Source organism: Ambystoma mexicanum, chromosome 6q, assembly GCF_040938575.1.
Source record: "Ambystoma mexicanum isolate Mex_15411 chromosome 6q, UKY_AmexF1_1, whole genome shotgun sequence".
In the NCBI taxonomy this organism is placed as follows: Eukaryota; Metazoa; Chordata; class Amphibia; order Caudata; family Ambystomatidae; genus Ambystoma; species Ambystoma mexicanum.
Window position 1 is genome coordinate 4906950 of NC_090937.1, and position 15026 is coordinate 4921975.

Sequence of the window (15026 nt, forward strand, 5' to 3'; positions counted from 1 at the left end):
CAGGCGTCTGTTCTTCCACACATCCTCTTTAACATTTCTTTTTCCTCTATGTTCCACCATGTTCTGACTTCCTCGTTTGCTCTCACTTTCTATTTCCTGTGCCTCTGCTCTACTTTCTTTCTCCTACCCTTGGCACTAATTCTCCAACCTGCTATCCATAATCCTGATTCCTATACCATTAGTAAGTCCTGCTTCCATTTTAGTCCGCTCCCAGAGAAGGCTTCCTGTAGTTAATTGTTCAAGGACTACTCTTTTGGACAACAGATTTGACAGTTGCAAGCACTTTAGTGGTAGTCCACAATCGCTCCCCTAGTCGACATACTCAACAGTCCTAGGTTTAGTTCAGAGGTGTTGTTGGTAGAGCGGTTCAGAGCTTCAGGTAATTAATATTCTGGCAAGTTTAGTTTTCTATTGTGTAAGAGTATGTGGAGTTGAAAATGTGCGTGGCGTGCAGACTGCTGCAAAATTAGCACTTGCGGACTGTTGTCTTGCCGCGAACCAGACATTACTACCTGGGTGGGATTGATCACAGATGCCTGCAATAACAGTACTGATACGATCTTTTGCTACATCTCTGCAGTGGCCTACTTAAGATAACTTCCCACAACTCCAAGGAGAATTATCGTCAACCAGGCTTGTCCAACAAGTGTGCTCCCTAGGAGATAACTTCTGCATGAAGTGTTAGGGCCAACAGGAATGGGGGACTAGGGGGGACAAGCACGGCTAGACATGTATTTCAGGAGCCTGGCTGATCTGCCCTAAAGCCCATGTGGGGCCTCTATCATGCATCGAGTGGCACACCCATCCACCACCGGGGGCACCCAAGTCCCTCTAGGTTCAAATATGGAACTTTGTCACATATAAAAGCTAAACGTGACCATGGAGTTTTACTGAGAAATAGCAGAAAATGAAAGGCAGTTCTAATTGACGGTCCTTCCTCCATAATTAAAAATTATTTATTCTCTGAAACAAGGGCATGAATTCTGGTAGCATACACATCAATCATTCTACTCAATGGGGTCACATTAAGCTTCGGAGGCATCAACATGAATCTTCAGCAAAGCCAGAGGTTTCTGGTCAAATTCAAGGCATAGAACTGCAGCCTCTAATTTATGATCTGAGCCTGACAAGTACGGATAATGGTACAGGCTCCTTGCAGCATACTTTTTTTTTAGGCACTATTACAAGGTTTTAATAAGGCATTTGTGGGAGTGTTGTGTCTTTTCTTACTATCACAAACCCGTGACCAGAGCGTTTACATTGTTCCATGCACCCTCAAGTTGTTACTTCATGAAGGAATGGATTTTTGTCTCCATGCTGTACATATCCTATAAGTGAGCCATCCGAACACCTGGTGTATGCCCAGGACTCGGAAGGATGGGTCAGCTCAAGGACTTGGTTTTTTATTACTGCAGATAAGTGAGGATCTCCACAACTAGAAACTGGAGATTGCAATGCAATTAGTGTGGTGAACATCACGTTTTTCAGAGATTGAGAAGTAAGGCTATGGCTAACTTGTGCATAAAGGCATGAACTGTGCCCAAGAGCTTATCCCCTCTCCGTTACACTTTAGACATGCTGGCTGTGAGGGGTTAGCAATGGGAGGCTGACAACTTTTGTATGATTGTTCAAAATATGCCTGTTTATTAAATCATAAAAAGTCAAACGCCTCACTATCCCTACTCGGATGAGGATTTCCCTGCCTAACAAAACTAAAGGGAAACACACTAACACAGGATGTCTGGACCTCACACTTAAGCATCAAATACACAAAGAAAATATATGGCAATTCAAAGATCATCAACAATTATATTCACAGTTTCTTGAAAACTTTTTAAGTAACCTGGGTGAATTCCCTTCCCAGGATTCAAGGAAAATTCAGCTACAATGTTCAACCAAAAGAAAAAAGGAAATCCATAAAGGTAGTACAGTTTCAATTCAGTTCATGGTAAAGTATTTTAACCAAAGTTCCAACAACAACAAAGCGTTTCTTCTTAGCGAAATCAGGACTTTCCACTTCCTCAAAATAGCATCAATGCTATCCCCAGCCATGATAATTTACCACCACTTTCAACTATCCAAGAAGACTTGCCACAGTTCAAAAGAAATACAACTTCTGAAATTGTTAGTGAAACACAGTTCTTTGTTAACACTTAGTATGTCTCTATTGATAAGATTAGGAATAACAGTAGGTCTACTTCCACTTCAACAACGTCAACAAAAGTTTACCATGAGGGCATACTCCTTTGCCACATAGCATTCCACTTCATTTTTGCTACTAAAGTCTTGCATCTACTGACAACCAAATACATCACCACAGCTTTACTGCTATGGAACTTTAAACAGGTTATGACAAGATGCAATTTCAGGTACTTCAACACCTTCAAATAGGCAAGGTACTCTTCCTCTGATTATCCCTTTTCCAAAGGGGCATCCTCTTTGAATCTCTTGTCTATCTACAACCAACAACCTCTAATCTTTTAGGACAATCTCCTCTTTCTTCTACAGTCTTTGGCAATGTAGGTGGTATGAACTTCAAATAAAATATAAGGAACAAGTTACTTACCTATAACTGTTGTTCTCCAGCATGGGTCTGGCATGGATTCAAATGCTCATAAATAATCCCGTCGTCAGGCTGGGAATCCTCGGTAAAGAAAACATTGGTTTCAGTTTCGTTTCTGAACTGTCTTTCTCCTAATAACCAATCACTGGTCTCTGGGTCATACTGCCCCCTACCTAAGCCCCTCCTCAGGCAGCCATCTTCAGATCCGCACGTTCAAGTGTTGGGAGTCCTCATGCTATAGCTCTCGAGCTTCTACTGCGTATTGCGTTTTTTTCAGAGAAATTCTCTATTTCTTTCAGTCAATTGAGCCTCAAGCTCCACCGATTCTTCATCCGAATAACGGGGACTTGTTTTCGGAAGCTCCTACGCCCCTCAAGGGTGATTTTTCATCAAATTCCACTTCTTGGAGTATTCCAGAAGATCTTTGAGGCCTACCCCACGTGGACATGGCCGAAGACCAGGGAGACTCAACGCCTTTGTTTAGTATCTGCCCAGGATGTGGACTAAAGAACGTCTTCAAGGAGGATGGGCACTCCCGGTGCCTTTACTGCCTACACTCAGACAAATCGCACGTGGAGGAGGCCTGTGCGTGCTGCAAGGACATGTCCTCCCGCACCATGAAGGACCATCGCAAGCGGCTCGCTGACTGGTTGGAGACTAGGAGCCTGGCGGCAGGTGAGCACCGGCGACGTACTTCACCCAAAAGAAACTCTGAGCGGTCTTCTAAGACCTTTGAGGGCGCTCCGGCGACTGGGGCCCAACATAAGGCAAAACACGGCAAGTCTGTGGGCACCGGGAGCGCCGTTGGTACAGGCTGATTTTTCTTTACCGAGGATTCCCGGCCTGACGAGGGGAATATTCATGAGCATGCTGGAGAAATAAGATTTTCGTCAATCCAATGCACTCCTCACTCCAAATCAAGTGACAAAGAAGTCAATGCAGTATCGGGCGAAAATGCTCTTTTATAAATAACCATAAAATCTACAGGACAACATTCCTTTCTCTTCATAAATTCATCTTGTAAGTATTCAACCATCACCTGTAACACTTTCCTCTGCATTGCCGGAGCATACTGACTAAACGTATCATGCACTTCAATGGGAGAAATTGAAACATCCGAAATCCATCTAAGAGCGTCTCTTATGCAAATGCACATTTCTTCCCTCATTGGTTTCAATGGAGGAGGAAATCGATTCTGCACATATGAAGCTTGCCGTTCATTACCATCCATCTCATCTTTCTGTAACCGATCTAGCTCCCTTTTAAACTCAAATACTTTCTCTAAATGCTCATATACTTTCTCTGCAGTGCCCCTTGTGCGGGCAAGGACATTCAAATCCCTCAACCCCTGTGGGATATTCAGGTCTGTCAAATCACTCCATATATCAACTAAATACATTCCCATCCGTTCTATCAAAATATTCTGCTCAGGAATACCCCCTTGGTCAGAAATTGCAACTAAAACAGCCAATTCATCACCCTCTTCTATGTACTTTTTAGCCCACCTATATAATTCTCTCTTTCTGTCTTTAGATACTGTAACATGAGACACTATTCTTGGATCAGCTCCCGCCCCTTCAACCACTACAGTTGGAGCAGAACCACCTGGCAAAGAGAGTTCATACAAATCTTGTACAATAGGTAGCAGAGGCAATACCGCTGGCGGTGCAGACGGAATTATGGGGACGGCAACTGTTGGCATGGGTGGAGGTACAGGAGGAGGAACAACAACGGGAAGAAAAGGAACGACAACGGGGGGAGGCACATAAGGAGGTTGTGCAATTGAAACAGTTCTATGTTCATTCAATAATTTATTAATTAACTCGTCTGATGTATGAAAATCCTGAGGGATATATTTTTTGCACATCTAGTTGGAAAGCCCTATCCATACCTCTAATGGATTCTGACTGTTTCTGCTGATCATGCAATAATGCTTTCTCAGCATTCGTCATGTGTCTACGTGCATGCTTTTCTCTACTTTTGAGTTGCTGCATAGCTTCCTTCCTCCAATCTCTAACTGCATCAAATGCTGCAGGCCTAGCATTTCCTCTCAACAATACAGATTCTAAATGCTCTAGGCGGGCAATTTCAAAACTACCATAAAGTGACCACTGAAGTTCAGAAACATGTCTGGTCCGTCTGTACCGAATTTCATTAAATATGATAGCTCCCAGGCCATACTTACAATACATTAAATAAGCCGGCGACCCTTTGGGTGGCGCCGGTTGGCCTTCTTTCAAAGATTGTCTTTCCTGGCGGAATAATACCCTTAACAGGATGACAATTTCCCAGGCATAGTTAAATCGCGATCTTACCTGGCTATGTTTGTTTCTGCAGAGACAACACTTGCAACAAATATCAGGATTTTTAGGAATCGGGGTACGACTCACCTGATTTCAATCAATCAAAGGGTCCGATCGGACTACAAATTGTCGTGGCTGGCATTTTTTTCGACTAACAGGCCTCGATATGAGGACCCTTGTCGTGATGCTCTACTAAACGCTGCTCACCGTCCAGGGATCGGGCGTGCAGTACTGCGGAGGAATCGCGTCTCACTTTGCAGGGGCCCCCGTCACTCTCCGATCCCGGTCCGGTAGCCTCGTCTACATCTACCGATGTGACATCAATCTTGAGGGTCCCCATTCAGGCGCCATCTGAAAGATTAAATAATATCGAGGCTTAATACCAAATAATAGAAATATGCCAGTCACAAGGTCAAAGTATAATGTACATTTATTAACAGGCAGCTGTCTGGCTATCAACACCCCGCAATGTGTGCAAGCAGACACCGTGAGATGAGAGTGTGCTGGACATTTAAAAAACACAAGTATTTATACAAGTTTTCCACAATCCCGGACACATCGTCCAGCCATTCTTCGTGTAATACATTTACCTAGGGTTCATGGTCTATCCACATAACTAAGTCATGCTTAAACATCTTTGAATAGTTTGTTGTTTTCCTTTAAACATTTCACATGTTTTCCAAATATAAGACACAAAGGTAACATTCCTTATTTTGCTTGCTTATATTTGTCTATCATTTGTTCTTGAGTTTAAAGTCAGCTCAGTTTGAAGGAGCAAAAACAAAGATTTCTGCAAGAAGAGCATGTTCAACTATTTATCATTCTACTTTGCTGTTTGAACGGGGAAAGCACTATTGGAACAGATGGTATCTAAATTACTGATTAGTACGGCTTTTGTTTAACTCCAAGGTTTGCCAGTGTAGGACAAACAATTCACTTTAGCAGCTTCAACATTCTTATCTAGTTTGACATCATGGAAACAGTGCAAAGTTAATTTTGCTCTGCTGGAGCCAAAAACACGATTCTAAACATGGGACAGAAAACAAGAGGCGATCAAAATGGCGGATAACTCAAAATGGCGGCGTAGTCAGCCTGTTTCAGGATCATTCAATGCAATTTATAGTGCAATGCAAATGTGCTTAGGCCAATCGTTTACTATCAGGCGGTATTCATGCAAAATATACTTTTACATCCTACAGCAGAAAAATGTCATAGCACATCAAGGTACGCTGACCCAGCAGGCTTTTAAAAAAGGAGTTAAAACTCTCCGTATTCCAGGAGACCCAGCTGATTTGCGATTCCAAGATTTGTATTCAGAACCCATGGATTTTGAGACCTTTGCTCGGTACTCGAAAGAAATGTTTGAGTGCCAAGGCCAAACACATCAAATGTCGGTGGGACATAGATGATGTAGCATTCCAACAAATGTCAGGGCAAGATTTGGGTTCTTCCAGCAAACAGTCAACAACAAAAACCATCTTCTTAAGCTCTGATTGCTAAGAACACAACAGAGCCATAATAGCAGATGAAACAAATTTGACAATAACACAATTAGTTAGATGTCATGTCGGCAGATGTTTCTGAGCAGAGTAATACTTTGGAATATAGACATCAGTTGAGTTCTATTCAGGAAGGGGCTTGTCGGTAAAGGTAAACATTCCTCCCATTTAATCCCCTCCCCAGTATCAAGGCTTTTCCACAGTGTTATTTAGGACCCAAATTAGATGGTTATCTATGAAGGCCAATACGAGCAGTCGATGTGGAAGGCCTACATCGGGTTTGCATCATGTCGAGGGCAGATTCAGATTCCTGCTGACAAGTCGGGATAAGAACTTGCTCAGTTAATGGTTCAAAACTAGAGGCCGGTATGGAATAATGATTTGCTCGATGCGAAATAAGTGCAAAGCCATTAGTGGTTTCCTTGTTTTTTGGGTCGACTTGCAACCATCTTTGAAGTGGGCCACATAGATCAGCCTGAGGTATCGTATCATCAGCAAGAGTTTTAGTGACCGTAAATGCAAGTCTGCATACAGCATCATAGGGCGCACTCCGCGGTCCCGATGATGAGGGGAGGCTACTAGGATTATCAAGGTCTGCAGGCTCTGAGGTGTTTCATTTTTTAAAATTTATTTCTGGGAGGCTGGATTGCCTTGGAGCATACAAAAGGGAGCAGACAAGTCTTTTTCTCTTTGTGACATTCCCAGAATTAGACACAATAGAAGTCACGGTATGTGGACTCATTCGAGCCAAGATTCATGTTCCACTGGCAACAAAGCAGCAGAGCAGCAGATTCCGCAGACACTAAATCTGCATCAGTCATTGGTTGTGTTTGGGAAGTGAGATCAATAGTAGGGCATAGTGTAGCAGGAGCTGCATTAAGCAGATTTGAAGTTTGCAATGCCGAAGAAAGTACAATGCTGGGAGATTAGTCTGCCAGACAAATCCGTTGAAACAGTTCCAGGAAATCACACATTGTACCATGAGGTGCAAGAAGAATAACGTTGACCACTTTAGCCAAAATAGTCTTAATCTTCAGTATAAGCACAGCATCTGGCGAATCAACCAACAATGGGCCACAATCAGATACAGTATGTGTAAACATCAATTTCCCTGCCACATGAATTAAAGCTTCTATTGAAACAGGGAGAGGGGGTGGGAACTTGATCATTGGCGGTTATAGCGGCACCACCCTGTACTACCCCATAATAGCCTGTGATTTTATTTACAGCTTTTGTTTTACCAGCAGTTCCTTGTTCACAGCTGGTAACAGTATCCGGCAGAGAACTAAGCACGGGCACATGGGCAAATTAATAGCGTTTTCCCTCTCAGCCATTGCGCTAAGGCAGAGGTCGCCAAACGGTCGATCGCGAGCTACCAGTAGCTCGCCTGAGCCTCTTCAGTCGCCGCGCCGGAGATTCTTAAAAATAAACACTATCTGAATCACAATTTATTTCTTGTGTGTTTTGCAGTTACTGTCTGTGTTTGGGATCCAAACCCTGGTTGTCCCGCTTGCAGGCGAGGAGCCTGCCTCCTGTGCCACTGGAGCTGCTTGTGAATTCACTGACAGATGTCAGTATCACATTCTGCTTCTGCAGGCGCCTGTAGTACTAGAGATGGCCTTATGCACCCCCTCGACACTGGCTTGCTTGAGCGAGCTCGTTCTTGTTTGCCAGAGATGTCAGAGGGGCTGGGGCAGGAACAGTGTGAGCCACACAGTGTCAGCTCTCCCTACTTCGATTCCATTTGTGACAATTGTGTCAGTGCTTCTAAAGTGGAGTGACATTTTCCTCCGAAGTTTCCATTTCCACAGTGAACAATTAAAGTCTAATTGTTCAATGTGCACCCTTCGGATTCGCAGCTGTCTGATCTGCGCCCTTAATTGTTCTCAGGAAAGGTTCCTGATTTAACCTCTAACCATCTCGCGCCACGTCAGAAGCTGTTCTAGCAGGTGAAATGTGTTTCTTCGCCCAGATGCATAATTTACTGTTTTCCATAATGACAACTTTTACCTCATACTGATAGCCATTTGTTTCTTATTTCTTCCCGGCACGTTAATGGTGTATCAAGCTGAATTCGTAAGCCTCACCTTGTGCCTGTTAAGCTCTCTTCCTAGGTCTACCGAAATTGTTTCTCCCCTTAATAGTATTTTCAGTTAGATGGAATACATTAAGGACGAGACATATCTAGATTTGCAAGGTTAGCTGAACACATTATTTTCAATTAATTCCAGCTGAAGTGTATGACAAAAAAGGAAACTCACGTTGTTATTAGAAGTTATTGTTTGGGTTTGATAACATTTCTTTTAACTCAGTGTGTGACTGATAACGCTATTCAACGCAACGTCTTGAATAAGGATCTACACAGAAAAGAACAGAATTGCAGTTCTACTTACAGTGATACACAATTTCACATTTCAAAACAGATAAATATCAGGATTGTTCTTACTTTACGACATTTACTGTACATCCCCACAATGTTAAATTGAGTCAGTGAAATACCAAGGAATCTTTTTTTTTGTTGGCACTACGTGTGAACATTTGCTTTGTTTACATTGTGCCGGCCACACCGTTGTATTTAATATGAATGATACAATTTCTAAACAAACATAGCATAACGTTCCATTCTACGGACTGGTTTTGATATGAATTAGGGAGTGAGTCAATGACTTAGTGAGTGAGCGAATGAGTGATATTTTTATTGCACTGATCTAGAGCTCAATACCCTTTGGCGCTCGTCAAGCAATTATGGATTAAAGAGGTGGCATATGTTAGAAAATGGCTTTGAGGATGCAAACATCGGATGGCTTGCTTCTCAGGTTGCTTGGACTTCAGCTCCACTGCTAGGTACAAAACATGTAAACTAGTGTGCCAGCAATAGCTTTATATTGGAATTTGCAGATGGAAAGGAGGTTGGTTGAAGTGTATCGAATGATCCCCTCAGACCTATAGAGTAGGTCTCGATGGTGGACATATTTGGGCAGGCTTTACAGAGTTGTTTCTGTAGTGGGCACATGATATTGAGTGTCAGATAACCAATTGAGAGAAGACCTGGTAGCAGTGACATGTTCACCTCTCTTAAGGCTGTGATTAACCAATTTGACAAGCATATAACGTCTTTATAAATATACCCTGTGCTAAAACACAGAGGGGCACACAAATAACAGAGTATGTGTGGTGTCTGACAAAAAAAAACATTTCAAAGAAAACTAGTGAACGCAAGCAGCGTTTTTCAGTTTGGAAATTACTTTTGTTTTTTTATGGAAGTGTGAAATGCACATTTGGAAAACAATAGTGTGCCCAGCATGTAGAGAGCCTGCATAACACGCAAAGGAAGGGGCACATAAATTACAGGATATTTGTGTGGTAGTCCAACAAATATCTGTCTTTTTATGAGACAGCTACGAATAAATAATAATGCAACAAAGAGGTTTATGAAGTTCTCAATATAATCATGAAGGGATAAGTTATTCCATCTATTTATACAGGGGAAATAATCAGGCACAAAAAAAATTGGTAAAAATTCTGAGGTTTATAAACATCCCCACCCCGATATGGCCCGTGGGTAGCTCTCCACTATTGGCCTCCACTACAAGTAGCTCTAGCTAAAGTAAAGGTTGGAGACCCCTGCGCTAAGGAGTCCAGATTTCCGCCCCTTCTTTATTTTCATTATAGGTCAAGGATATCAGGGATGCCGTACGCAGCAATTAGATTGAAAGTATGAGTGCGAGCACTCTGCAGTCCAATATACAGCAAACCCGCTGTGATGGGCTGAAATCCAAGGTCTGTAGCTTGACAACAGTACATATAAAGAGATATGCTGTAAAGCAGCCAACTCACCAACGAACCCAGCCGAACTACTGTAGAACCACTCCTGCTCCACTTTCACGTATGTGAAGGGATTAAGTAGGAAGTAGAGTAAACTCTGTTGAAAACGTCCGCCTTTATCAATAGAAGTGGAAACGTTACTAGATCCTCTGCCACAGTGCACTGTAGAACCACTCCTGCTCCACTCTCTCTGCTACTACGGCACAAACTCCAGCCACAGTTCCAGCTCCTTCTAACTGCCTGCACCTGAGTCGGATTTTTAAGCCTCTCATGTTCCTTCAGGTGTGGGCTATTAGACTTAATTGCCCCACTACTACTACAAAATGACTCTTCAACCCTCTTCCTCGTCCCAGTACCTATGGGATTATGGGATTTGTAGTCCCCAACAACAAAGTGAGTTCTTTTCAACAACTTCTGTGTTTTAAGGTAAGGTAGTACCATTAGAATTTGTGGTTATAGAGCAATACAGGATATTTAAGGAAATATTTATAAATTCCTTTCCATTATACCTTTGGGAGTAGGGAGGATTTTTATACTGAAGTACCTTACATAATCTTTCTGTTATTAAGGTCTGTTCAGGTTTAAAGGTATTTGCATTCTGAGCCACAGATCTTAAATGTGGTTTAGATATATCATAATGACTATAGGGCATTACCTGTCCTGACAACTTTAAAAGGTTCTCCCATTTAAAGGACAAATACCATGCCTCATCCCACAGGATCCCCACACCACCCTGGGACTTGTATCCTCCGAGGCGACCCTCGTGCAGTACACGACCCCCAAGGTCAGGACCAGGAAGCGTCTGCCTTTCCTTGGGCACCTGGGAGGAGACTTTAGGCAGGGATTCTTAGTGAGGAATCTGTGGAATTAGTCACATGGCCTGGTCGGCATACTTTTGCCCAGTCTGTCTTGACCATGGGCTCAGTCACTGCTAGTATGTTCCTGAGCCAGGCCACCAATTTGCAGAGTTCAAGTGGCTTCATGCCCTTTGTGAGGTGCTCATGCAGTGATGTGGTTCTTTGAAATCTGGGACCTGTAGTTTGAAGAATTCTAAGAAAACCAATACTGGATCTGGATGTCCTTCTCGCACCTGGCAAGGGGTAACTTGAAAACCCTGAATTTGTGCTATGAAACCCTTTCCAAGATGCTTAACAAAATGTATGCCGAGCAGTGAGGGACTGAGAAAGACTATGTCCGGGGCAAGTCGAGCTATTCTCTGGCCCACACATGCATCCACGACAGCAGCACCAGAAGAAAACAGTGCTCAGCTCTGGTTATTGCTACTTTTGGAGCACACCTGAAAAGGGTAGGAGGGAGTTCTTAAAATGTAGGGGCTGAGGGGTGGTTTAGCCAGAGAGGCAGGTTGATATAACAGGGATTCTCTAGGCTCCTGCACCTAACTGAACATTTTCTAAGGAAGTAGCTCTACACTAAAATAGATCTTACAATTAGTAGTGAATAAAGCATAACAAAAAGACAGCTAATGAAAGCATGAAAATGCAAAGATATACTGAAAAACATGTTTTATACAAATTAATCAATGCTAAAGGCAGCAAAACAAATATTTGATATTGCACGTTGACAACAGTTGGCAACAACTGAACCAAAATGTCAACTCCAGGTACCTCACGCTCTTCCGAACCCCACTCCTCCTCACCTGATTCTTCAGTTGACGACTTCTTCTTTTGACCCTTCTTGTGTGGCTTTTATCGGGAGAAGAGATACGGCCTTCCTCGGGGGGAAGCCACCCTGGCACCCTGAAAAGAGAGGGAAACAGGGGACGCCCTCCCGAGAACGCCAATGAGAGGAAAAAAGCAGAAGCTAAAAAAACCTCTCAGGATAGTTGTTAAAGTCTTTGAATGGGTGCTCTAACCACGTCTGTAGCAGGCAATGCAAAACAGAGATTCTGGTCCCAGAAAGTCAAGCATGCGAAATCTCCAGGTAGGTGATTGTTGTAGGCAGAATCCTTGAAAGCGCGGAGTAAGCATACGTTGAAGTAAGGAGTCAGGAGCGGTACCGATGAGGAAGGCACCAAAGGAAGAACTAGAAAATATTACCAGAGGGATACAGATCGAAGAAAAGTGGGAAACAGAAGGTAGGTGTAGACAAGAAAAGAAGGTAGCAAGCGAGCGTGAGCTACTCTCAAGGGAAGGCGGAAAGAAAGAAATACTTCAGCCAGGAAAGGGGCCGAACAGTAAGGGAGGACAGAAGGGGGAAAGCAGAAGCAGAGGAAAGCGGATCCTGAGCCAGAGCCCGAAAGAAATGATACGGCGGCAGAACGGAAAGTGACACGAAAGTTAGGAAAACGAAAGCTAGAGGTCAGAATTGTGGGGACGAGACCCGGACAAAAATTTCCAAAAGAAAGCAAGCACCAAGAAAAGCAGTAGCATCCAGAGCAAAAAGCGAAGGGTTGCAACGCACCGAAAGGAAAGGTGGGCGTGGCTATATGCGGAAGCAAAACAAAGACCCAGAAAGACTAGACCGGAGAAACAGGAAGAATAGAACCAAGATGGAACATTTTAATGGCGGATAAGCTTGCATCGGCTCCATAATCGCCATGATGGAAGGCGCAAGTAGCGAGTGACACAAAAGCGCTAATGGGGACAGCTTTGGGGAGTCCTGTGAACACAAAAAGAGGGGATCCAGTGATAAAGTTTCCTGGTGAAAAGGTTGCCAGGAGGAGACGTTTACTCAGATTTGCACTCCCAAGAAAATCAAGGATGTTCCCCAAATATTCTAGGACTGGAGTATATAATAGTAATTCATACCCGTTCTCAAATATGTGGTGGAGGGATTTTAGAGGTGCATTGGGAAATAAAAATATCAACAACAAAAAAACAAACAAAACAAAAATCACCTACCTGGTAACCTTTTCCCAGGTGACATTTTCACATAAAACCAAAATGACTATTGTGTAATACCACTTGTAGAATATTGACCCCTCCCAATGTCTAAAAATAATTTAAGATGTGTAGTCTATGTACAAGCAGTAGGTGGTACACACATATCAATTCTTTTTTGGGAATGAACCCAACATTTGAGCCTCTCTTATCTTTTGTTTTCCTGCATTCTTATTCCCCAAGGCTGCTAACACAATTTAAATGGTATAGAAATAAAATCATTCATGTGCTTGGGAGTAACATAACCGAAAGAAAACGAAGCTTATAACCAACCCACACCAAAGATGAATTTGGCATTTAGAATAGTAGTCAGAGTAACCATATCCAGGCCCAATCAATCAATACAAAACTGAATAGTTGGGCATTTGTGAGGAGACAAAACCTCAGCTGGTCTGTGCATCTAATTAGGCACATATTTAAGGCGTCCCTAAACTAGGGATTTTTTTTTTTTCAAGAACAAAATAAATGCTTTTTTTTCGGACAATGAAGCAGCAGGATTCTTACCTCCACACGTGCATATTTTCCTTTGCAGAAGAACAAGCAGATTTTGCCAACAAACGGTAAAGATACAAACACCTCTGAAGTAACAGGCTGTGAAAAAAAATACATGGTAACAATTAAAATCCTGCTAAACATCATAGCAAACTGTCTGCAAAACAAAACATGGATTAGGATGTTAATGTTGTACCAGATTCATCTTCCAAAGTGTGCATATTATATATTCCTGATTACAGTGATAAACTCCAATCATTTTAGAAGGAATTACAACTTCAATAAGACTAAATAGAAGTCACTATGGAAGCTTTGTCGACTTAGGCAAATTAAATGGCTTTCCTTGTGATAGCTGGAATGCTTATCTTGTTTTAAAAAAAAGCATTCGCAAAGCCAATAGTAGGCATTGCCATCACATGTCCAAGTACTGAAACCTTTCACCAAAGGCTTTAAGTATCATAGTCAAACGCACATTCCATGCAGAGGTGGCAGAAGATGCACTGTGGCCCATTAAAAAATATATAAGGGCCTGTATATGTTAACAAAATTTCAATGACCTAGTTTAGTTTAAGCTTTTCAAGTGCAAAAGGACAATGGAAAAGGAAAGTTACTTGCAGTAAGTACTCCTGTACTCCTAGTCCATAGACATCTTTCCTCCATACTTATGGGTGTCTGTCTCTTACGAATGGAATCATAACCTTTTTCGCAACAAAAAATACAACTTTCCCTTCAAATGTGTTGCACAACTGAATGCAGAGGCATGTCTAGCCCTAGTGACCCAGCCCACAAGCAACACCCATCCGACCTTACATCTGCTTGTTGGGTACCATGCTAACCACTTTTAGGAGGCTGGAGGGTGGGGAATATGGAGGAAAGAGGACAAAGGGTTATGAAGACAGAAGTCGCTACAGTGAGTAACTTGCTTACTCCTATTTCAGAGTCCACTTTCCTCCATACATAAGGGAGATTGGGCAGCATAAACATTCCTGACAGTGGACCTAAAGTGCTACCCCAAAAGTCTCTGAAGAACTGACCCACCAAATACGGCATCTGCTCTGGAACTAGTATCCATGCAGTAGTGCTTATAGAAGGCAGAGCGGGGAAGCCCACGTGGCTGCTTTACTAATGGCATGTGTAAGGAATTTATGGTGGCAACAGTAAAGACTGACACAAATGATCACAGTTCAAGGGTGTTTATTAAACTGCAAATGCAGTGAGGAAAATGCCTCATCTAATCCTAAATCTAAGATGTGAGCAAGCTTTTGACCATCAAATAATAATAAGGCAGTTCTAGTGGCGTTGTTTGTTTGTTTATTTATTGTGCGCGCCTGACCCTGAGGTAGAAGGGCGCATGTGAAAAGAAGGCTTACAACTTAGTTACAGAAGTTACAATTTTACAGAGCATGGTAACAACAATTGTCTTAGGCTCAACAGGAAGAGTGTA

General features: G+C 42.6%; 1 protein-coding gene across 2 annotated transcripts in view; it reads right to left on the bottom strand.

Annotated features, from left to right (window-relative positions):
- The window catches only part of TDRD7 (tudor domain containing 7), a 2843905-nt gene that overhangs the window by 652532 nt on the left and 2176347 nt on the right, over positions 1 to 15026 (bottom strand). For both annotated transcript variants that reach the window (XM_069630367.1, XM_069630366.1), the window contains one exon: positions 13595 to 13681. In XM_069630367.1, coding sequence (XP_069486468.1) covers positions 13595 to 13681 — 87 coding nt within the window. The remainder of the gene's footprint in view (positions 1 to 13594; positions 13682 to 15026) is intronic.